This window comes from Urocitellus parryii, chromosome 11 (genome assembly GCF_045843805.1).
Source record: "Urocitellus parryii isolate mUroPar1 chromosome 11, mUroPar1.hap1, whole genome shotgun sequence".
Taxonomy (NCBI): domain Eukaryota; kingdom Metazoa; phylum Chordata; class Mammalia; order Rodentia; family Sciuridae; genus Urocitellus; species Urocitellus parryii.
This window is the reverse complement of record NC_135541.1, coordinates 37110874-37135898: the sequence shown is the minus strand read 5'-3', so window position 1 is coordinate 37135898 and position 25025 is coordinate 37110874. Positions and strand designations below refer to the sequence as shown.

General features: G+C 46.7%; 1 protein-coding gene across 2 annotated transcripts; it reads left to right on the top strand.

Moving 5' to 3' along the window:
• Positions 1-306: 306 nt before the first annotated feature.
• Ldlrad1 (low density lipoprotein receptor class A domain containing 1) lies at positions 307-8930 on the top strand. 2 transcript variants are annotated; one of them, XM_026382721.2, is made up of 5 exons: positions 307-327; positions 790-844; positions 5779-5916; positions 7587-7715; positions 8782-8930. In XM_026382721.2, exons 1-5 carry the CDS (start codon positions 307-309, stop codon positions 8928-8930), a joined length of 492 nt encoding a protein of 163 aa, XP_026238506.2. The 2 variants fall into 2 exon arrangements, with proteins under 2 accessions (XP_026238506.2, XP_026238511.2); XM_026382726.2 differs by lacking the exon at positions 5779-5916.
• The last annotated feature ends 16095 nt before the right edge of the window (positions 8931-25025 follow it).

Here is a 25025-nt window from a genome sequence, read left to right as displayed (position 1 = left end):
AGAGTTTAAATCTCACCCCTTCACCCACTATGTGACCTGGAGCCCAAGGGTGGTTTCTCCCTCTCTGAACGTCGGGCTCTTCATCTGTGCAGTGGGAGTGAGGATCTCACCTACAGTGCTGCAGTCAGACTGAGCGTTGCCTCCCTGCCCAGTCCTCTGCCGGGGAGGCAGCTGGGAGGGGACCACCCACAGAAGAGGGTGCGGCCTCCTGCTGTCCCTCCTCCAGGTAGCCCCTGGTGACAAGATAGGGTACCTGTTGAGTTCTTTGCTCTCTGCCTCAGTTCCTGAAGTCTGGGTGCTGGAGGCATGAACAAGATCTTCCCCCAGGTAAGAGCTGCCCTGAGCTGGCTTCTGCCCTAGGGGTGGCAAACCCTGCTCCTAGGAGTGGAGAGGAAAGGTGGGTCCTTTGACACCCTGCTGGGCCACCAAGGTGAGTCAGAGCCCACCCTACCACCATGGCAGGGGTCCCAGCCAGAGTTCAAGTGGCCAGTGCTGGGCGGGGAGCCGGGAGCCAGGTGCACAGAGACAGGGAAGCGATCAGCACTGTGACAGAGGGGCCCCAGGGAGGAGTGGCCAGAGCAAGTTGCAGGATGAGTGTTTGCCAAGTGGACCACAGAGGAAAAGGGATCCCGCCCCACCAGGGTGTGGAAGGGAGGCAGTAGCAAGAGTGTGGGGCACTCGCAGTTACAGCTGTGGGACCAGGAGTCTTATCTGAGGCTCTCAGCCACCCATTCTAAAGACGCCCTGAGGCTGGGCACCGCCTCTCCTAAGCTCTGTTCTTTTGAGCAGGGGGATGTCACCCGCAATGCTGCTGCTGGAACCAAAGCCCGCCCTGGAGGGGAAGGTAAAGGACCTGAGGCTTGTGGGCCTCCTCCCTCGGGTGGGGATGCCTTGGAGCCCAACAGCCGGCTACAAAGGCACAAAGAGGGTCCAAGGCCTCCACTGTCCTTCTGCCCCCCATGTCGATGGCATCTGTTCCCAGCTTCCTGGCCAGTCATGCCGACAGTCAGTTACTTAATAGGACTGTTCATTATCTCCATGCACAAGCATTTATGGAGCACCTACTGTGTGCTGTGTCCCTCACAGGCACTGCGCTGCTTACAATGCCCCCATGTATGTTGAGAAAGGAGCCCAGAGTCAAATCCCTGACTCGGTGAGTGATGTGGGCAACTCTCTGTACCTCTAAGGGATCAAGCACCCCAGGATCACACAATTATTTAGCACCTATCATGTGCCACTGACTCACTGTGCAACCAGGGCTATTCTCTTTGCCTTTATGAAGCAAAGGGAAGTAAGAGCATGTATTTATTGAGTGTCTCCCATGTACCCTGTCTTGACCCATGTTTGCTCAATGACAAAACAGACCCAGAGAGGCAGATGGCAGCCACAGCTATAAAGAATCCACCCTACTATGTGTCTGACTCTGTACCATCTCTTTCAATACTCAGAATAGCTGTTTTGGGGCGGGGTGTTGCTAAGAGCAATAACAGATGAGACAGCTGAGGCTAGGAGATTTGGGTAACCAGGTCACCGTCACCCAGCTGGAAGGTGGGAGAGACAGGGTTGAAATTCTAACCAAGGTCCCTCTTGTTGCAAAGCCCAGTGCCCTTTTTTTTTTTTTTTTTTTTTTACTAGGGACTGAACTTAGAGGTGCTTAACTACTGAGCCATATCCCCAGCCTTTTTTATATTTTATTTTGATACAGGATCTCACTAAGTTGCTAAGGTCTCTCTAAACTGCTGAGACTGGCTTTGAACTTGCGATCCTCCTGCCTCAGCCTCCCCTGGGATCACAGACACGCTCCACTGTGCCCGGCCCAGGGCCTTTGCTGCTCCGCACTGGTGTTTCTGGTTCCAAGTCCTAGCTCACGGTGGGCGTGGCTGCGGGACCAACAGCTTCCTTTCCTCCATCTGTCCAGGGAGGCAATGGCACATAAAACTTTTGGGGCTTTGCAATATGTCATCTTCTCCTGGGCGTGAGCTTCAGTTCATCAGGCTCAGCACTGAGTCCCCCCTCTCCCTTCTCCCAGGGACCCCACCCTGCACGTAGCCTGTGATGTACAAATATTTGAGAAGTGGCTGCTTGGCTGAGCAGGACACCTCCCCTTGCCCACCTTTGCACTGTCTCCCGGGTTACCTGCCCTGTTTACCTGCCAGGGCTGCAGGGATTATTGGCTTTAGATTTACCCTGAGCCTCCTGTCAACCTGCTTTTGTCACCTCTCCCAGCACAAGGCACGCCCACATCCTGTCCTGCAGGCCATCCACCAGCTTCCACAACCTTCTCCTGGAACACCCTCTTTAGGCCTCCCTGGCCTCCCCTGCAAGGGTAGCGCCCATGCTTCTGAAGTTGCATGGAGCTACTTGGTGTAGCTCAGCACCTGACCCACACTTTCTTAGCACCCTTTACACCTGACACCACCCAGGTCCACTTCTAACTGACAGGTGGCTCTGGACAAGTGAGTGGATTGAGTGGAAATGACCCAAACTCACCCAAATAGCCTTCCCCTGGACCTCTGTGTGAGTGTATTCCCAAAGTATTCACAAAGCACCTACTGTGTGCCTGTCTCAGAGCTGGTCACAGAAATGAATCAACCTGCTCCTGCCCCCCCCTTTTTTTTTGGAGGTATCTGTGACCTGGACCTGACAGCAGCCCACACTCATTCCCGTGTCCATGCTTCACCTTCTAATGCAACCATAAGATTTTGGGGAATAAAATCAGAGCCACAGTTACCTTTGTGTCCTCTTCAGAGCAAGATACCCAGAAGGTCCTCAATTAGGATTTCTTTCATTATTTTGCCAGCAAGAGAGGATAAAGAAGCAAAGTGTAGTCCTAGGAGCTCAGGGATGTCTCCTATCACTGCTACACACAAGATAGATGCTCAATATTAACACTAAGAATAGCTCACACCTAGCACTTACTATGTGCAAATGCTGTCCTGGTACACTAATGCATCAAACTGACCCATACAATGGTCCCTATTTACCATATGAGGATACTGAGGCACAGGAAAATTAAGTGACTTAATGTTGCTCACCTAGGAAGAGGTGGAGCTAGGACTCCAGTGTACTGACAGGCTTCAGAATGGACAATCAACTAAAATCCTGGAAAGGATACTAGTTGTGGCATTTGACAGTGTGGACTCCTAGCTTTTCATAGGGTGACCTGAGCCTTTGCTTCTCTGAACTTTAGTTTCTTCCTCTGGTGGTCTGGGCTTGGTGGTGCACACCTGTAATCCCAGCAACTTGGGAGGCTGAGGCAGGAGGATCACAAGTTCAAGGTCAGCCTCAGCAACTTAGTGAGACCCTGTCTCAAAATTAAAAAAGGGCTGGTATAGCTCAGTGGTTAAGCGCCCCTGAGTTCAATCCCTGGTACGAAAAAAATAAATAAAGGGTGGTTTTGAAAAATAGAAATAATGATTGTGAAGGGCTTGATGTCACTTCCACCCCACAGTAGGGACTGAATGCACAGTTTTCCATTTCTGCATCCTGAGGAGGCTGCCTGGAGCATAGGTGGGTGAGGACTGTGGAGGATGAGGTCTGGAGCAGAGGCCAGCCAGGTAGCACTTGGTGGCAGTGGGTTGGCAGGGAGAAGCCAGAGCCCCTTGGAGGACACAGGAGCCCTCTTTCTGGAAAGTTCTCCTGCCCTGGCCTTCCCTGTGGGGGTGCTTGCTGGGGCCAGAGCAGTGCAGGGGACCCCTGGGCCCAGTGCTAGCCACTGGCTGCAGCATCAACATGTGTCCCAACCCTCACAGCAACCTGCAGCCCCTGCTGCTCCCGACGTGGGGCCTGCCTCTCCGCCTTTCTGCTGTTCCTGATGGCAATGCTCGCGGCCCTCATCACCCTGGTCACCATCGTTGGACTCCCTTCACGCACATCAGGTGGTCATGAGGGGTCAGACCTGCTGCAGGGTACGGGGAGCCCAGCCCTTCCTGGCTTCTGCAAGTGCTTTTTGCATAATTCCTTAGGATGCAAAGGCAGACACACACTGTACACATGTCTCTGAGCCTTGGTTTGCACATCTATGAGTTGTTAAGAAGACCCAGCTCTGATGTCCCTCCTCCTGGAAGCCTTCCCTGACTCTGAGGCTGGGTTAGGTGCCTCATCTCAGCCCCCACAGCCTCCGAACTTTTCTTCCCCTATCCCAGTCACCCTGGGTGGCACTGTCCATCTGTGTGTCCGTCTCCACCATAGAGGACAGGGACATGTCCCACACATCTCTGCAGCCAGCCTCCATGAAGAGCAACCCAACATAGTCCTGGCCTTCGTGGGGCTGTTTGGAGAGCAGTGTGGGCACTGGTCCAGTGGGTGCACCAGGGCCCGGTTAGTGGGGGGTGGGGAGTCTGGACCAGGGATTCTGGCCTAATCTGGGAGTCAGGGTGGGTACCTTGAGGAAGGGAAAGGGAACCGAAGTGAGAAGGGAAAATGGAGATTGGTTAGTGGAGAGTATGTCAGGAAAAGCACCCGACCCGAGGCACAGGGAACAGCTTGTGCGGGTCCCTGGGGTGGGAGGAAGGATGAAGAGGAGGGCCTGCCAGGCGACCAGAGGACAGGAAAAGTGGCGCACTGGATGGGGCCCGTGGGAAGGGGGCCTGAGCCAGGGAGGGTGTCAGCAGACCTGCCTTTCCAAGAGATGGCTCTGCCGCCAGGGGACAAGAAGGGGGGAGAGTGAAATTCACAGTCCTCTGCATTCCTGTGCAGGAACAGGGGACTGAGCAGAGCTGGGAATACGCAAGGAGTCGCAGTCCCATGCCTGTGTGCACATGTGTGTCTGTGAGCCCATGTGTGCCAGTGTGTTTGCACGCACCTGTATGCATGGGTATGTGTGTCAGCGTGGGAGTGTCCGCGAGTCTGCGTGGGACTGTGCACGTAGGTGCAGATGTCTGTGTGAGTATGCGTGTGTCAGTATGGGTGTCTGTGTGTGTGTGTCTGTGACAGCCTGGTGTCCCTGAGCTCTGGCCTTCTCACACTAACTGAGGGTGCCAGGAGCTGAGATGTGGTTCACACATGCACACACACACACACACACACACACACACACATGCACACAAGCCTGCTGCCACCCCCAGTGAGCACACACATACAGGTGCACAGTCTGGGGCCAGGGGACTGCCCATCTCATCTGCCGGTTTCTTTCCTAAGTCTTAGGAGCAGCCCTAGGGGTGAATATGTGGGTGTCTCTTCTCTCTGAGGGGGGTGACAATGACATTTCAGGGATGCTTGGGGAACAATGGGATGAAGTTGAGAACGTGTTCTGTGGATCATGAAGCTGAACCCAGATGAGAGGGATCATGACCCACAGTCCCCGAGATAGCCCAGATACATTGCTTCTGACAGGCTAACTGCTACCAGGAGATCCCCCGGGAAGGGGTTTCCTGAGTGGAGCACTGTCCCCAGAACCTCCTGTGAGAGTGCAGATAAGTCTCAGTAAGAGCCGGGACCCAGGCTGATTGTGCGCCTTCTGTGCTCTAGGTGTGTCCACAGAGAAGCGTTTACTGCACCCACAACAGTCCCATGGGGGTGGGCTTTGGGTCTCATTGTGCCAGAATTAGCTCTCCTCTGGGAAGTCCTCCCTGGGTCGAGAGGTCAGGTCATCTGCTCAAGGTTATGTGGCTGACAGGAGGCCACAATGGGACTTAAACCCATCCCCACCACTGAGTCCAGGGCCTATGCACTGTCCCAGCCTCTCAGGGTGGAGCTTGGGTGGGGCTCAGTGCCCGCCCCAGTGCTGCCCTTGTGAGCACCACCCTGACTCTCTGGGGCCTCCCCCTGCCCACGCAGGGGCCCAGGCCTGTGTGACGCTGACTAACAGGACAGGCTTCTTGTGTGGGGACCGGAGGAGCTGCATCTCCGCCAGCCAGGTGTGTGATGGCCTTCGCACCTGTCCCCACGGCGATGACGAGGATGAGAGCTTGTGCCGTGAGTGCCCCTCGGTCATGCCCTGCCCAGATCAGCCCTCCCAAGGTGGCCCCCACCTCATCTCTCCCTGCAGCTGCACTGAAGCCTGACCATCTCTGAGCAAGTCAGGCCCCAGGCCGCCTCTGGCCGGAAACCCCGGTCCCCACCCCGCCTCAGCCAGGTATACACGCGTACATGCCTTCACTGTGCACCTCCACTCCCAGAGGACCTGTATTTGTCCTTCAAGAAAGAATTCAAGGGTGAAGTAGCCTCCAGGAAGCCTCCCCTGATTCCTGCACTAGGTTGAGGGTCCTACAACTGCCGTGCCTCCCTGTGACCCAGCCCTAGGCACACTGGTGTCATCTCTGCAGCCCCATCGGACTCAGTTCCCCTGGGGCAGTTCTGTTCTGCTTAAGCTTGGGGTCCTCTGGCACAGATGGGTACCTGGAATGATACTAAATGAACCAGTAGATGAATGGAGGGGAAGACCTGGGTCCACACCCCAGAGGCCTGACAGATCTCAGGAGAAAGGAGAAGCAGGGGGGGGAGAATCAGTACCTGAAGCCCCAGTGGGGAGAGAGCCTGATGAGGTGGAGAGTGGAGCCGAGCAGGCAGGGACAGTGCCTGGCACATAGACCTGGAAGAGTCTCTAGTCGGCGCCCCAGCTCCTATCCATCCCCTCTGTGGGAAGCCCCAACAAGTCACCAGCCTCTGCTTGCGTATTCCTGGGATGAGGAACTTGCCACCTGGGGCTGCCGCCCCCAGCTTTGGATGCTCTTCCCAAGGAAAGGCAGGCCTTGTCCTGCAAGTACTGCTGTTTCCAGTGCTTCCCCAGACTGGATCCAGCCCGGCTCTCTCCTCAACCCCTGCCCCAAGAGACCACCTTTCAATCTTTCTCCTGTGATGGTGGTTCTGCATGGACTTGGGGGTTCCTCTCTGCCCCCCTTCTTTAGGTCACACCCTGAACTCCCACAGTCACCCTCCAGGGGACCCAGTTCCTAATCCCTCCCATTCTACCAGTGTACACATACCAACTGCCCATGTCCCTCTCCCTGGTCAGGCCCCAGAAACATCCATCACACATCTACCTGCATCGGGCCAGTCCAAGGAACAAAGACTTGTCTCTTCCCCAGTCTGGATCTTTTCCTTCCAGTATGGATGTGACCTCCGTTTGTGTGAACTTTGGGTTTTCCTGTCACACGGCCGCCTAACACAGAGCCCACTTTTGAGAAAGGTGTTCTGGGTCCCTCTCATGAGGCATGTAAGCCACACCTGCTTAGTTCTGAGACCCAAGTGCAAGAATCGCACCTGTGACATTCCAGTTGGAGGAGTCTTCCTGGAGGTGAAGGAGATTGAACCTGGACTTGAAGGCAGAATGATTTTAAATTGGTGTCAAGGAGACTCTTCTGGAAGGAGAAATAGCGCAAGCCATGGTGTGATGGGGAGCTGGGCAGGGGGTGAGGAAGGGCGAGGCAGCCCTCTGGGCCTCTTGCTGGAGGCACAGGCAAAAAAGTACTCCTCTCCGTGGACTTGACCTCCTCTCCCACGAGACTGTGCCCTTCCTGGGACAAGCAGGAAGTGACCTGGAGTTTGAAAACTGCCAGGATGGTCAGGATGATCCACCTCCAGATGGCCCCAAGGTAGCTGTGGCTGGGTGTGAACTTTTTTCTGCTTCCTCTGTCCCTCTGCAGGAGATGTGCCCCAGAACCTCCCCAGCTTCCTTGTGGCCCGCTGTGGAAACCTGGCCTCCTGGATCTACTCAGACCAAAAGTGTGATGGGATCAACAACTGCGGGGACTGCTCAGACGAACTGAGCCCAGGTGGGGGACTGGCACAGGAGGGACTGGGGCAGGTGGCCAGGCCGTGGCCAGAGGGCAGAGGTTGACCAGGGAATCTGTGAGGTTCCACTCTACCTGCCTTCCCTGCATCCCGGGAAGAAGCTTTCTACTCCTGCTTGAATGCCTCAGGGTGGGGTGCTCACAGACTTGCTCCTTTAAATCCCTTCCCCGGTGTTCAATCAACAAAGGTGTTCAATCAACAAACACGCCCAGAACACCGTTGGGCCTGGGCCTGGTACAAGATTCCAGTGGGGGACAGTCAGGGGTCAGATAAAGATGCCCCCAGGACTCACATCATGCTGACGACAAAAGGAAATGCTGGGCCCTGAAGGAGGCAAGGGAGGCTTCTCAGGAGAGGTGACATTCCAGCCAGTCTTAGAAAGTAGACAGGGTTTCAACAGCGGGGCATGGTAGTGCATGTCTGTAATCCCAGCTACTCTGGAGGCTGAGGCAGGAGGATCACAAGTTTGAGGCCAGCCTGGGCAACTTAGTGAGACTCTGTCTCAAAATAAAATAAAAGGGACTGGAAATGTAGCTCAGAGGCAGAGCACTTGTCGAGCATGCACAAGGCCCTGGGTTTATTGCCAATACTGAGGGGCGGGGGGAATAGACAGGGTTTCAACAGGCGGGGGCTGACATGAAGTCCAGGATACAGGGTACAGGGTACAGGGCAAGGGAGAGAAGTCTGTGAGGCACCATTGGGGAACCTTCAGGGGTTGGTATAGCTGGAGTTAGGGTAAGGCTGGGAGACAGAGCAGGTGATAGGGAGAGGGAATCAGCAGCCATTCATAGTTGAGCACTACTGTCTTCCTTAATAACAACCTTGAGTTGATGCAGAAACTGAGGCTCAGACAGGGTGAGGGAGGAAACACTGGGTAGTGGAGTCTCAATTCTCTCCACTGCAAGAAAACCAAGAACACAGTCAGCCCTTGTCAGATGGGGTGGGGCTATGGGGAGCTATGGCAGATTTCAGAGCTAGGGAGTGCCCTGGGGCCTGGAGTGTTCCAGGACACCACAGTGGTTCTTCTACCTGCTTTTATCCCCTCAGTGACTGCATGCCCACCCTGTGACGCTGGGTGGTGGCGCTGCTCTCCAACTTTCTTCAAATACTGCAGCTGTATCCCAAGGACTCTCTGCCAGGACCACGTGCAGCACTGCTCTGACTGGTCCGATGAGTACTCCTGTCCCGGACCCTGAGAGGGCCTTCCAGGCCAGCGGGAGAGGCTGGTTGGAATGGCAACTGGTAACTCTTCACAAGAACGTCAAGTCCTGGACCAAAAGGCAAGAGGAGCCTTCAAAATCATCTAGCAGGATCTACACACTGTATCTCAATAGGAATTGCCTCTTCACTTTTCCAGTTGCTCAGCCACTGCTTGAATGCCTCCAGTGACAGAGAGCTCACTATCACGTTGTCAGTTTCTAACAAAGACGAGGAGAATCTGCCCCTAGGGTTTAGGCCTGTCTCTGAGACAACTCGGGGGAAATGTGGTCCTCTGCTCCATGCCAGGCTTGCTGATACCAATCTTGTCCCCTTTAGAAGAAATGTTTGAGACTTAAGTGTCAAGCTAGGAGTTTAGCCCCCAAGGGGGGTACATAAGTAAAGTATGTGCCACTCCCTGCCTATTTGGTATCTAAGGCAGATGGTGCTGGGTTTGGAGGCCACTTTAGCTAGCTGAACAGCCCTGGGCTCTTGAGGAAGGGGCTCTATTTTGGTCCCAGAGCTGGACTGAGCCATTTCTCTGCATACTTTTCCAGCTTCACAGCACCCAGGCAGGTAGGGATAGATGTCTCCATTAGACAAATGAGGAAACTGAGGACCAGAGCAGGAAATGGCTTGCCCAGGATCTTACAGCAAAGTCAAGGTTGAAACTGTTCCACGTACCCAGACAGGTTCCATGCGCCCTCAACCTCAAGACCTTTCTAAACGCTACCAATATGGTCCTACCTTGGCAGGGGCAGTCTCTGTGGGGTATTGTAAGAGGTAGCTTGAGGGGCAGAAATGGTCCCACACTTATTCTGAAAGAGAGTCATGGAATCTGGCCCAGGGGAGGGTTCCTGTTAAAGGAGACAGGTGTGTCCCCATTGGAATTAATGAAATTGGTTCTAGATAGCAGTGTTGCATAGGTTTTGAACTGAAAACGAGCATTGAAGAGGCCGGTGAGCCCCGGGTCACTCGTCCCCTCTTTCATTCATCTGTTCGTTCATGCATCCGTCTCTGCTTTCTCTGGGCAAACCAGGAACAGGGTGCTGGTCCCCCCCAAGAAGAGAACTGGGTCCCAGCACAGGAGGAATGTGGAATCTTACGGGGATCACACCTCACCCTCCCTAGAAGGATGGGTGGGATAGCAGGAAATTCTGGGCCCCAAGGAAGGACCTTTAGGAGCCAGGACAATCACATCCCTGACTCTGAGCAACTGGAGTCAGTTCCTGGGACAGGGGACCTCTGGGGTCCTGCCAGAGGGACAGTCAGCCTTCTGCTCTGTCACCATTGGCTGGGTTTCTTTCCAACGGCAGCCCAAGCAGGGGCTGTGAAGGGTCTCAGGCATCTAACTGGCCTTAGGGGGCCGGGAGGCTTTTCAGAGGGTGGAGTAGAGGAAAAGGACATTCCTGAGTTGGTCCATGCGAACTGAGACGTGACAGGGTACAGCTCAGTCAGGGAATGTCCACCCAGCCAGTGGCCAAAGCATAGGGTGGCAGAGGAGACAGCTGGAGAGGGGAGCAGGGACCGAGCATGGTGGGCACAGCATGTCACACTTCATCCCAAGGCCAGTGAGGTGTCATGGTGCAGGGTGTGAAGCAGGGGGCTGCTTTTAGAGCACTTAAGACCTCTCACTGGTAGAGACAGGCGGCTTGTTGAAGGGCACATTTCTGGTGGGGACCAGAACAGATGCACGGACTCCGAAACCTAGGCGCGTGCCGTGACAGCTCAGTATTCTGTGCTGTCTCTGGAGGGCTGGGAAAGCTTGCTCAGAGGGGTCCCCTGTCTCAGGAGCTGGTTCCAGTTGCTCAGAGGGGATGGCTGAGCAGGGCCTTGACCTCGAAGAGGACTGAGCCAGGAGGAAAGCGGGAAAAAAATGGAGGACAGATGGATTTGGGACAGGAGTAGGGGCTGGGCAGGGACAGGCAGCCAGGCGCAGGGAGGGCACCAGTAACTAAAGGAGCATAAAGTGTTCCCTGTGCCCAGACTGCACAAGCTGCAGAGAGGAACCTTGACTGAGGGGGTGAAGTGGCTGCAACCAAAGCTCAGGAAGGATGACTGAGCACCAGGTTAGCTCACAGCCTCGCCAAGAGGGCAAAGTGAGATCCAGAATACGAATGCCATCAGGAAACAGAAGAAGGGTTGCCAAGAGCCTTGCCGGAGGCTCTGGGGAGTATTAGCTGCAGTGTTTAGTGAGCACTTAGTCCAGGCTTGGTACCGCTGCAAGCCTTGTCTCTGGAATATCATTTCCTCCAATTCTCAAGAACCTGGTTTATTACTCACACCCTTCCAGAGGCACAGAGAGATGAAGCTGCTTGCTTACCATCACATAGCCTTCAGGATAGAGCCAGGAGCTAAACTTAAAACAGGCCCAAATTCTCAGCCCATCACAGCCCTCCTGATGTCTCACTCTAAGTCAGCCTGGTCTTCCCAGCCAGGAATGGGGAGCCAGGGAGCCACAGCCTGTAAACAGGAAGTGGCTGAGGTTGGCAGAACCTGTGTTTATTCCTCTGTTTATTGGTTTTTCCTTTCAGAAAGGAGCAGGTGCCATAGCAATCTCCCAACAGCGCTGCTTATGTGGGCCCCCAGAGACAGCAACGCAGGGCAGCCTGGCAGGCCCTCCCCAGCCCAAGGAGGCAGAGCAGGCTGGAGCAAGAACCCAGCAGCCCGTGTCAATATTTGTCCTCTCTCATCCTCCCTAGCCCCAGCAACAAGATCAGGACTTTAAGTACAACAGGTTCTTTGCTGTACAAACACTCAGGGATAGATTAATGGAATTTAAAGTGGCTCAGGCTTGGCCCCAGGGTTTGGATTGGAAATCTGGTCTGGTTTAACTGTCTGCTGTCACTGTTTGCCCCGGGCTCTCCTTTCATCCTTAGGCTCACAGAGCCACAGACGTTAGAGCTAGCAGGGACCTCAGAGGCCAGCCAGATTTTTTTTTTTAACTTTTTTTTTTTTTAGTTATAGGTGGATACAATATCCCCATTTTATTTTTATGTGGTGCTGAGGATTGCACCCAGTACCTCTTGCATGCTAGGTGAGCGCTCTACCTCTGAACCACAGCCCCAGCCCCACCAGCCAGGCTTTTGAAAAAGAGAACACCAACCCAAAGCTGCACTGCCTAGTGGCTATTGCTGGGGATTTTGAGGGCCACCCACAACTCCAGACCAGGTAGAAGCAATTTTGCTGAGTCCTAAAAAGGCACACGCACACCTGTATTCACACAATAGTCCATGTTTATCTGTGGGGATGTACTCCAAAACTCCTAGAGGATGGGCAAATAGCATCAAAACTACATATATTATGTTGTTTTCTAGACATACATAGAAAAGTCTGATTTATAAATTGGGCATGATAGGAGATTAATGACAAAGACTACTAATAAAATATCGATATACTGTAATACAGCAATATATTGTAATAAAATTGCCAGCAACAGTTCTCTTGTGCTTTGGGGCATTATTAAGCAAAATAAGGGTTACTTTAATACAAGCACTGCAATGTCTCAATAGTCAAGGGCTATTAATTTCTAACAGGAGGGTAATATATACAGTGTGGATATGCTAGGATGTCTTTTGTCTCTGATTACTTTTCCGATTTTCTTTATCATTGCTTTTGAACAATTATATTATGATGTGTGTCTTGGTAAGGGCTTCTTGGTCCAATCTACAATTCTGACCATTATTTCTTTAAGTATTTTCTCTGTCCCTCTTCTTCTCCTCTGCTCCTAATCTCTAATTACATTCATACTGATCAGTATATGTCCCATAGTTCACTAATATTCTGCTCATGGTCTTACAAATTGTTTTTCCTGGGCTGGGATTGTGGCTCAGTGGTAGAGCGCTCACTTAGCACATGCGAGGCCCTGGGTTTGATCCTCAGCACCACATAAAAATAAATAAATAAAATAAAAGATATTGTGTTCAACTACAACTAAAAAATAAATATTAAAAAAGTTGTTTTTCCTCTCAGCATTTTATTTTGGATAGTTTCTATTGCTCTGTCTTCAAATTCACAAATCTTTCTTCTTCAATATTTAATCTGCCATTAATTCCATTGGTGCATTTTTCACTCTGGAGTTTGATTTGGGACCTTGATATTCTCTATGTCTCTACTTAACTCTTCAACACATGGAGCACAATTATAGCTATTACTATCTCTCTCTCTCTCTCTCTCTCTCTCTGCCAATTCTAATATCTGTATCAGTTTTGAGTTGATTCAGATAAACTGAGTTTTCTCCTCATTGTGAGGTATACTTTCTTGCTTCTTTTAATGCCTAGTAGTTTTATTTTAATACAACAGCTTTATTGTGTTATAATTTACATACCATATAATCCATTCATTTAAAATGTACTATTCCATGTTTTTTAGTATATTCAGAGTTGTGCAGCCATCATCATATTCACTTTTAAAACATTTTCATCACACCAAATAGAAACCCTTGTAACTATTAGCAGTCATTCCCCAACTACCCATTCCTAGGCAATTACTTTGTTTCTATAGAATTACTGTATTAGTCAGTTTTTTTTCCACTGTGACCAAAAGACTTGATAAGAACAGTGTTGGGCTGGGGATGTGGCTCAAGTGGTATCGCGCTCACCTGGCATGCGTGCGGCCCTGGGTTCGATCTCCAGCACCACATACAAAAAAAAATGTTGTGTCCACCGAAAACTAAAAAATAAATATTAAAATTCTCTCTCTCTCTCTCTCTCTCTCTCTCTCTCTCTCTCTCTCTAAAAAAAAACAGTGTAGAAGAGGAAAAGTTTATTGGTCACTCATAATTTTAATGTTAGAGGTCTGAAATCATGCTCTGGTCCCAAGGTGAGGTAGAACATCATAGTGGAAAGCTGCAGAGGAGGAGAGCGGCTCAGGACATGGAAATCAGGAAGCAGAGAGAGCTCCACTCACCAGGGACAAAATATAAAGCCCTTAGGCCCAGTGTCATACTTCCTCTAGCCACACCCTACCTACATATAGTTACCACCCAGTAATCCATATTGATGGGGTTATACTGATTAGTTATCTACTGATTAGGTTAAGGCTTTTATTACCCAGTCATTTCAACTCTGAAAATTCTTGCATGATGTTATTTATGAGCTTTTGGGGGATACCTGATATCTAAACCATAACATTCGACCCCCTGGTCCCCAGAAGCTCATGCCCATCTCGCAATGCAAAATACATTTAAACCATTTCCAAGAGTCCCCTTAGTTCAAATATTGTCCAAAAGTTCAAGTCCAAAGTCTCCTCTAAGACTCAACACAAACTCTCAGCGTGAGCTCCTATAAAGACCCAAAGCAAGACACAGATATCCAATATATAAAGGCACATAGTAAATATTTCCATTCCACAAGGGAGAAATAGGGGCATAAAAAGAAGGGTTGGGACCAAAGCAAGACCAAAATCTAGCTAGGGTAATAAGTCTTGTAGCGTCATATCCAGCATCTGGGGCACACAATATCCTGATGTTCTCTCCAAAGGCCTTATGTAGCTCTATTCCTATGACCTTGCTGGATGTAGCCCCCCATGGCCTCTTGGTTTATATTTTTGTGGTGCTGGGGATCAAACCCAGGACCACATGTTAGGCAAGCACTCTACTACTGAGCCACATCTCCAGCCCTGGACTCTTGATTTGTTTTTGCTTGATTTCTGCAGCTTTCCCGAATAGACATCCCGCATTACTGGCACCTTTAATCTCAGGGGTCTCCACTGAAGCTTCATCTTCTTCCCAAATTTTCATGATTACCTTCTCAGGGGCAGCCTATTGGGTCTCTGACCCTCATGCACTCTGCTTGGCCTCCAGGCCTTCCTTTGAAATCTCAGTGGAAGCCTCCATGACCCCCTAACTCTAGCATTCTGCATTCCTGTGGACCCAGCATCATGCAGTTGACTGAAAGGTTTGCCACCATCTTGAGCAGTAGCCAAGACTCTTGGATCATGGCTTCAGCAGCCTCTGAATGCCTGGGTTGCTTCCCTTAGTGAAACACCTTCCTAAGCCTGCTGTGCAGAGTGCTCCACTGGTCTCTTCTCAAAGGAATTTTTTGGGAGGCTTAATGGGGGCTGAACTGAAGGGCACTCAGCCACTGAGCTACATCCCCAGCCCTATTTTGTATTTTATTTAGAAACAGGGTCTCACTGAGTTGCTTAGCACCTCGCCATTGATGTGGCTTGTTTTGAACTTGTGAATCTCCTGTCTCAGCCTCCCCAGCAGCTGGGATTACAGGCATTTGCCACTTTTCCCAGCAGGAATTTTTACCTTTACACCCTTGAGCCTGAAATGGGTGTGGTCTTGCCAATTCCTGAGGTGCCCTCAAACCATCTTTCCTATTGTCTCTTAGTAAAGTATTTAGCATCCTGTTAGTGGCTGTAATGTCTTTAACAACCACAACTTTCTCAACCTCAGTTTTACTCTTTCTTTTCTGGCCAAATTTAAAGTTTTTCAAATCTTTCTCCTCTGCTTTCTGCTCTGATTATCACAGTAAACTTGACTAAAAGCTACCAGCAATATTATCCATGCCACCACCTGAATTCTGGGCTGCATAGAAATTTCTTTCACAAGATTAAGAAGTCCATCACCTTTAATTCATTCTCACAGAAAATCTCAGGACATGGGCAAAATGTAGATGACTTTTTTTTTTTTTTTTCCAGAACATAACATGAATGGCCTCTAGTCCAATATCCAACAGAGTCCTCCTTCCCCTCTGAAATCCCATGAGCCCAGTCTTTACTGTCCATAGTCCATTTGGCATTTTAGTCTCCTGAGCTACCCCCAACTCCCCCATTAGCTCCCCTTCCAAAGTTCTAAAGCTTTCCTGGCTTGCATCTCTAAACTTTTAAAAATTCCTCCCCCACAAACCAGCTCCAAAGGCTTCTGAACCATATGGTTATATTAGTAACAGCAACGACCCTAGTCTTTTTTACCAATTTCTGTTTTAATCAGCTTTTTCATCACTAAGACCAAAAGACTCAATAAGAACTTAGAAAAATAACCCAATCAATAAATGGGCCAAGGACCTGAACAGACACTTCTCAGAGGAGGACATACAATCAATCAATAAGTACATGAAAAAATGCTCACCATCGCTAGCAGTCAGAGAAATGCAAATCAAAACTACCCTAAGATACCATCTCACCCCAGTAAGATTGGCAGCCATTAGAAAGTCAAACAACAATAAGTGCTGGAGAGGATGCGGGGAAAAGGGCACTCTTGTTCATTGCTGGTGGGACTGCAAATTGGTGCAGCCAATTTGGAAAGCAGTATGGAGATTTCTTGGAAAGCTGGGAATGGAACCACCATTTGACCCAGCTATACCCCTTCTCGGTCTATTCCCCAAAGACCTAATAAGAGCATGCTACAGGGACACTGCTACATCGATGTTCATAGCAGCTCAATTCACGATAGCAAGATTGTGGAATCAGCCTAGATGCCCTTCAATAGATGAATGGATTAAAAAAATGTGGCATTTATACACAATGGAGTATTACTCTGCATTAAGAAATGACAAAATCATAGAATTTGGAGGGAAATGGATGGCATTAGAGCAGATTATGCTAAGTGAAGCTAGTCAATCTTTAAAAAATAAATACCAAATGACCCCTTTGATATAAGGGGAGTAAACAAGGACAGGGGAGGGATGAAAGTTTGAGAAGAAGATTTACATTAAACAGGGATGAGAGGTGGGAGGGAAAGGGAGTGAGAAGGGAAACCGCATGGAAATGGAAGGCGATCCTCAGGGTTATACAAAATGACATATAAGAGGAAAGGAGGGGTAAGACAAGATAATACAAATCAAAGAAATGATTTACAGTAGAAGGGGTAGAGAGAGAAAAGGGGAGGGGAGGGGAGGGGAGGGGGGATAGTAGAGAATAGGACAGACAGCAGAATACATCAGACACTAGAAAGGCAATTTGTCAATCAATGGAAGGGTAACTGATGTGATACAGCAATCTGTATATGGGGTAAAATTGGGAGTTCATAACCCACTTGAATCAAACTGTGAAATATGATGTATTAAGAACTATGTAATGTTTTGAACGACCAACAATAAAAAAAAAAGAAAAAAAAAAGAACTTAGGAAAAGAAAAGTTTATTTTGGAGATAATGGTTTCAGAGCTTCATAGATGGCCATAGATGGCTGACTCCATCACTCTGAGCCCAAGATGAGGCAGAACATCATGGCAGAAGGATGTGGAGGATAAAAAGCAGCCTAAGACATGGCAATCAGAAAGAAAAGAGAGCATCACTCACCAGAGACAAAATATAAACCCCAAAGGCATTCCACTATTGACCTATCTCCTCCAACCACACCCTAATTCCTACAGTTACCACTCAGTTAATCCATGTCTGTGAATTAAACCACTGATTAAGTTACACCTCTTAATCTAATCATTTACCTCTAAAAATTCTTGTATTATCTCATACATGAGTTTTTGGAGACCATAACAATTACATATTCTGGATATTTAATATAAATGGAAGCATATAATTTATGTTTGTTTGTGACTGGCTTCTTTTACTTACATAATATTTTCAAGGTTTATCCTTGCTGTAGCTTATATCAATCCTTCATTCCTTTTCATTGCTGGATAATATTACACCATACCACATTTTTGTTTATTAGTTCATTGATGGACATTTGGGTAATTTTTACCATGGGGATGTTATGAATATAACCAAATGTTTATAACAACATTTGGGTGTACATTTTTGTTTTGGATATACATTTTAATTTCTCAAGGAGCAGAATTGCTATGTCATATAGTAACTATGTTTAGCCTTCTGAGGAAATACCAGACTATTTTCCTGAGTAATGGTATTTTTTTTTTTTATATCCCAACCAATAGTGTCTGAAGGTTCCAGCTTTTCAAATCTTCACCAACACTTGCTATTATCTGTCACTTAGATTGTAGCCTTCCTTGTGGGTAGAAAGTAATATTTCACTGTGGTTTTGATTTGCATTTTACTCATGGCTAGTGATGTTAGACATCATTTAACATGTTTATTGGTCATTTATCTTGTTTGGAGAAATGTCTACTGAAACACTTTGCCTATTTTTTTTTTAGGTATTTGTTTTGTTGAGTTGTAGGAATTCTTCATGTACTATGGGTATTAGACCCTTATCAGATATGATTTGCAATATTTTCTCTCATTCTGTGGGTTGCCTTTTATTTTATTGATGCTATCCATTGAGGCATAAATAAAAGATTTTAGTTTAGGTAAATTTTAATTAATTAATTAGTTTTTGGTCAGTCATGCTTTTGGTGTCATACCTAAGAAAATTTTAACTCAAGATCATGAAGATTTCTGCCTATTTTCTTCTAAGAGTTTTGTAGTTTGAATTCTTACATTTAAGTGAATGATCACTTTGAGTTAAAATTTGCATATGGTATGAGAAAAGGATCTAATTTCATTCTTTTATATGTGTCCAGTACCATTTGCTGAAAATACTATTTTTTTCCCATTCAATTGTCTTGGCACCTTTGTAAAATTCAATTGATCATAAATTGAGAGTTTATTTCTAGATTATATCAAATATTTTTTATTTGACTCCAGATGTGAATTTTAATGTCTGGTGCTGGATATTTTTATTTATTTATTTTTTTAAAACAATGTTATTATATATGATAGTTTTTTTCCATTTTTAAAATTTGTTTTAATTAGTTACACATGACAGTACAATGATCTTGACATGGATATTTTTATTTCTAATAAATATTATTTTTTAAAGAGAGAGAGATAATTTTTTAATATTTATTTTTCAGTTTTTGGTGGACACAACATCTTTATTTTTATGTGGTGCAGAAGATCAAACCCAGTGCCCCGCGCATGACAGGCAAGCACGTTACCGCTTGAGCCACATCCCCAGCCCTCTAATAAATATTATTAAGCTTCATTCTGGGACTACAGTTAATTTTCTTGTAACAGTTTGATACTTTAAGGCTTTACTTTAAAATTTTATTTGGTGGGCAGGATACAAAATCAACATACAAAAATCAATACTTTCCTATACAGTAATAATGAATTTGCTGAAGAAGAAATCAGGAAAGCAATTCCATTCACAATAGTCTTTTAAAAATAAAATACCTAGAAATAAATCTAATCAAGGAGGTGAAAGACTTTTACAATGAAGATTATAGAATCCTGAATAAAGAAATTGAAGAAGACCTCAGAAGGTGGAAAGACTTCCCATGTTCATGGATAGGCAGAATTAATATTGTTAAAATGACAATACTCTCAAAAGCATTATACAGATTCAATGCAATCTCCATCAAAATACCACACATTCTTTCCAAAACCAGAAAAAACTGTTCAAAAATTAATTTCAAGGAATAAAAGACCCAGAATATCCAAAGCCATTCTATACCAAAAAAGCAATGCTAAAGGCATCACAGTACCTGACTTCAAATTATACTACAGAGGTATAGTAGCAAAAACAGCATGGGACTAGCATGAAAACAGACACATAGACCTATGGTGCAGAATAGAAGATGCAGACAAACACACACATCTACAATCATCTGATATGTGTCAAAGACACCAAACACATATGTTGGAGAAAAGGAGATTTTTTTAAACAAATTGTGCTGGAAAAACTGGATATTCATATGTAGAAAAATGAAATTAGATCTCTATCTCTCACCTTTCACACAGTCAACACAGAAAGGATCAAAGATCTAGGAATTGGACCAGAAACTTTGCAACTTCTAGAAGAAAATGTAGATTCAGGATTCCAATAAATAAGCACAGGTCACCACTTCCTCAGCAGGACTCCTAAAGGTCAAGAAATAATACTGAGAATTAATAAACACAATAGCACCAAAGTAAGAAGCTTCTGCACAGCAAAATAAATGAGAACATGAAGATAGAACTTACAGAATGGGAGAAAATCTTCACTAACTACTCTCTGACAGAGGACTAATATCCAGAATATTTAAAGAACTCAAAAAAACCAATAACTCAATCAATAAATGAACAAATGAACCAGATACTTCTCAAAAGAAATACAAATTGCCAGCAAATGCATGAGAAAAATGTTCACCATCTTTAACAATTAGGGAAATGCAAATCAAAACTACATAGAGACTTCATCTTACTCTAATTAGAATGGCAGACATCAAGAATACAAATAACAAGATGCAATGGCATATGCCTATAATTACAGCAACTTGGGAGGCTGAGGAAAGAGGATTCCAAGTTTGAAATCAGCCTCAGCAATTTAGTGAGACCCTGTCTCAAATTAAAAAAAAAAAAAAATTGAAAAAGGTTGGGGATGTGGTTCAGTAGTAAAGCGCCCCTGGGTTTCAAACCCATACAAAAAAAAAAAAAAAGCTACAGTACTTACTAAATGTGTTGTTTTGGTAAGCTACAATATTTCTTTCTATGTCTAACTTCATGAGCACTATGTGGCATGGGATAAAACCAAGTAAAATAGTCTTTTTGATCATTTCACAAAACCCTTTGAGATGATCAGGGAAATGGGGTATTGGTTAGAGATTCTCAAGCCAGGAGGGGACCTTAAGTTCACCAAATCCAACCCCATCTAAGTGTTGGTATTGACTATGTACAAACCCTGACAAATAGCCACCCACAAGGAACTTGCCACTCCTGCTCATTTCCTTTATTTTAGAAATTTCTTCTGCAACTGTATCTACTTGGTCTTTCATTAATTAGTCCTGGATCCAGAAGACACATCAGGTCCCTCTGCCCCAGGAAAGGCCTTTCTCTGAAAGCAGCAGTCCTTTTCCTCTGAGGCCTTTCAAGCTGCACAGCCCTGAAGTCTTTGTCTTTTTCTATTCCGACCAAAAGTTTTAGTCCTGAACTAGACATGCAGAGCTATACAGGGCCTCCTTCATTCACCTGTTACTTGGCTTCGTCTTGCTCCATGGAAGCCAGCATGGTCACTGCTGCCCTGAAGGACAAGGACTGGTGCAGCCTGTTGGCCAGTGCCTATTCTCCTTCTAGGGACTTGTTCCTCGAAGCATGTAAGCATGTGCCATGTTGCAATCTTTCTGATATTAAAACCGCCTCCTTCTCTAACAGGTTCTTCTATGGCTACCTTCTCAACTCCAAGCCCAATTGCCTATGTCTATCTTCATTGCTCTCTCTGCCCAGGAGGTAAGCCAGAGTGCTCCCTGCCATCTTGGAACACTCCCCTCTGGGTTTCCATAATTCTGCACTGTCCTGGTTTTCTCTTTCTTTAGCCATTTCTTCTCAGTTCTCTCTTCCTCGGCTTCCCTTTAAACATTGCCCTTCCCTAGCACTCCATCCTTAGCCAACTCCTCTCCCATTCTATCTTGATGATTTCTAATTTTGAAGGAGTTCTTTTCTTCCCTTTGAGAATATGATAATGACCGTGGATCCTCTCCACAGAATTTGGGGGTGGGGGAGCTCACAACTCAACCCACCACATTTTGCCTATGACTCCAGGTTCTTAACCCAAAGTGTTTCTCCTGCCTGATATATTTTTTTTAAGAATCTAACATTTATTTATTTATGTAGTGCTAAGGATCAAACACAGTGCCTCACCCCCGCTAGGCAAGCACTTCACCACTGAGCTACAACTCCAGCCCCTCCCTGCCTGATTTTATTCTCACTCCTGGCTTCTTTTCAATCTCTCTCCCAGGCCCAAGGGACTAATAAATTGATAGGGAATACCAGATCCATTCAGTTCCACCACTAAACTCACTAGCAGCAGTGTTTATTATGGCTCTCCATTACTGAGCAGAGTGACTGAATGGTAACTGGTGCTCCACAAATATGTGTTCAGTAAATGATTACATCTCACTGCTGTCACCTCTTCTTATCCTTCTGCTTTCCTCACACCCTACCTGGCTCTTCAGGAGCCTTCCCCTCCAAGTCATCTTCAAAGATACCTTTCTGAAACACAGATACCTGTCCCCTGCTTGAATTCCTTGCATGACTCCCTATGATTTTCAGGATAAAGGCCTTCCCTAAAAGTGGTCCCTGCTGTTTATTCCAGCTTCAATACTTAACTCTCCCCAACACCCACTGGCCCCAGCCACCAGGAACTCCTGAGAGTCTCATGTGGAAACGCTGCCACTCTTTTCCATACCCCACAGAGCCTGGAAGGCCTAGCCCCTCTCTTCTGTGATTGCTACCTCATATTCATCCTTCAAACTCTCTCACGCATCTTTTAGGAAACACTTCCTGACTTCCAGTTCATGGTTATTCATTTAAACATTCTGCTGTGTCCCAAAGCAAACTCGATTCACAGCACTGGTCACACTAAGCTGTACACGGGAAGTCACTTGCCTGTTCCCTACTTGAGGGCAAGAACGCTGTCTCATTTTCTGAGCCTAAGTGGGCCCATAATAGTTCCCAATAATTTACCACGTAAGTGAAAAGATATCTGTATTAGTCAGGGTTCTCCAGAGAAACAGAACCACAATGTGTCTCTCTGTGTGTGCATATCTATATTTGTAATCGATGATTTATATAAGGAATTGACCTATGCAAATGTCGGGGCTGGTAAGTCTGAAATCTGAAGGGCAGGCTAACTTGATAGAAATTCCAGCAAGAGTTGATGGCAATGGTACAGTCTTTTTTTTTTTTTTTAAAGAGAGAGTGAGAGAGGAGAGAGAGAGAGAGAGAGAGAGAATTTTTAATATTTATTTTTTAGTTCTCGGCGGACACAACATCTTTGTTGGTATGTGGTGCTGAGGATCGAACCCGGGCCGCACGCATGCCAGGCGAGCGCGCTACCGCTTGAGCCACATCCCCAGCCCAAATGGTACAGTCTTGAATTCAAAGGTGGTCTAGAGGCAGAATTCGTTCTTCTTTGGGTGATCTTGGTCTTTTTCTCTGAAGGTACATACATTTTGAAAGACAATCTGCTTTACTCAAAGTCTACTGATTTAAAAGGTAAACTCATATAGAAAATATCTTCACAGGGCTGGGGATATAGCTCAGTGGCAGAATGCCTGTTAATATATGTGAGGCCCTGCGTTTCACCCTGATCACCACAAAAATAAAAATACTTTCACAGCAACATCTAGACTGGCCTCAGACCAGATAGCTGGGCACCTTATCATAGCCAATTTGTCTCGCAAGATTAACTATCAAAATGAATATGTTCCTCTCTGAATCTCAGCCTCTCCATCTGTAAAACAAAGAGCTATGATAATGTTCTAATTGGATAATGTCTGGATTAGAATTTACAGATTTTTTTTTTCTGGTACTAACAATTGAACTGAGGGCTTTGTGCATACTAGGCAAGTGCTCTGCCACTGAGCTACATCCCTTATTTTTAATTTATTATTTATTTATTAGAATCTCTCTCAGTTGCTGAGGCTGGCCTCAAGTTTATGGTCTTCCTGCCTCCAGACCAGCTGGGATTATAAGTGTGTGCCACCATGCCCGGCTAGACTTTATAGTTTAAAGTACTTTCACTAATGTCATTTAATTCCTACAATTCTATCAAGCAAGTTTGTTACTGTCTTCTTTATACAGTTGACAAAGAAAGAGATTTTTCAAGAAGTGGCAGAAATGGGCTAGAGCCTGGTTTCCCTGATTCCCAATCTAGAGATGATCTTTCTGGGCTTGAAGAACTGTCTTTGAGAGTTGATACAGGGCAGAAGTCTCCAGGAGCAGGAAGCAGAGGAAGGAGTAGAGCTGGCCTCTACTATGGAAACTCAGACCACAACAATAGGATGTCCAAATGAGCCAGGTAAGGCCAACCCAGGAATTCCTGAATGTAGTTTCTCTTCTGTGATCAAGAGAGCACAGGTATGGTCAGGAGTACACACCTGATGTATTATGAAAAACTATCAACTTAGGGTTTACTACAATGTTCAAAAAGTAAAGGCAGTAAAAGATGAATATTAAAGGCTGGAAAAGTTGAGGCCCTTGCTCTTTGCTCGCCGGGAGTCACACAGCTCTGAAAGTTGCCAGATTATTCTCCTACAGGTCTATTTCAAAGCTTGGGCTTCATGCTCCTCCTGGACCCACGTTACAAGCTAGGGTGCAAGGCCTCCTGGTGAGGTGTCCTATTTATTTTGCCTTGGTGTCACCTTTGTTTACTTATAACCCTCCGGAAGTGTATGGCTAATTTCACAATGAAAAGGACAGTGGGGAGAATTCCAAGAAGAGAAAAAAGTCTGCAAGGCACCTCTGCAAGACTTGTGAAGAAGCCAAATTCTCCAAACTGCCAGTGACTGGGAAAGCTGAGCACTCAATCCTTCCACTTTCGGAGGCTTTCCTAGTCCCTTGCATTTTCCTGTGTCCAGAGGCGGCAGGGTAGCAGTCACTCCCTGCCCTTTTCAGGATCTAGAAGCCACTATTTGATCTGGTTCTTGGCCTCTTCATTGTGTCGCTCCAACCTCTTGCTTCCATCATCACGTCTCCTGCTATGACTTGGGCCCTCCTGCCTCTTTTTAAATTTTCTGTTATTGGTAATGGGGATTAAACCCAGGGGTGCTTATCCACTAAGCCACATCTCCAGCCCTTTTTATATTTTGAGATAGGGATTTGCTAAGTTGCTGAGGCTGGCTTTGAATTTTCGATCCTCCTGCCTCAGCCTCCTGAGCAACTGGGATTACAGGGGTGAAATCCTGCACTGCTTCTCTTTTGTAAGGATCCTAGTGATTACGTAGAGCCCATGGGGACAATCCAGGATAATCTCCTTCAGGGCTGGGGATATAACTCAGTGACAGAGCACTTGCCTAGCCCTGGATTCAATCCAGGACCTGAAAAAAAGTCTCCTTTGCAAATTCCTTAATCATAATAATCACTGTTCCTGTGTAACAAATTCACAGGTGCTGGGGATTATGAACGTGGACATCTGTGGGGAGCCATTATTTAGTTTTCCATGTTGGGTACAATGTACATGGAGGTTTGTTTTATTCTACTTTTGAATGTTTGAATAGAAGTTATGAAGGAAAACTTTTAACCCCAAGACCCCAGTTATCACTGAATTTGAAATTTATACTCCTTTATATAATTTCTTGAAAATTTCCTGTATTTTCAATTTCTCATCTTGCATTTCTCTAACCTATTCCAATCAGGCCTTTAATATTCACCTTTACCCTGAACCCAGTCAAGACCATAGGTTTGACTCCACGTTGACAAAGCTAAT

Bases quoted from the DNA above. Each gene is read 5' to 3' on its own strand.
- Ldlrad1 (XM_026382721.2), top strand. From the start codon at position 307: ATGAACAAGATCTTCCCCCAG. The intron at 845-5,778 runs GTAAAGGACCTG...CTGCCCACGCAG, and splicing joins AGCCCGCCCTGGAGGGGAAG to GGGCCCAGGCCTGTGTGACG. The intron at 7,716-8,781 runs GTGGGGGACTGG...TTATCCCCTCAG, and splicing joins CTCAGACGAACTGAGCCCAG to TGACTGCATGCCCACCCTGT.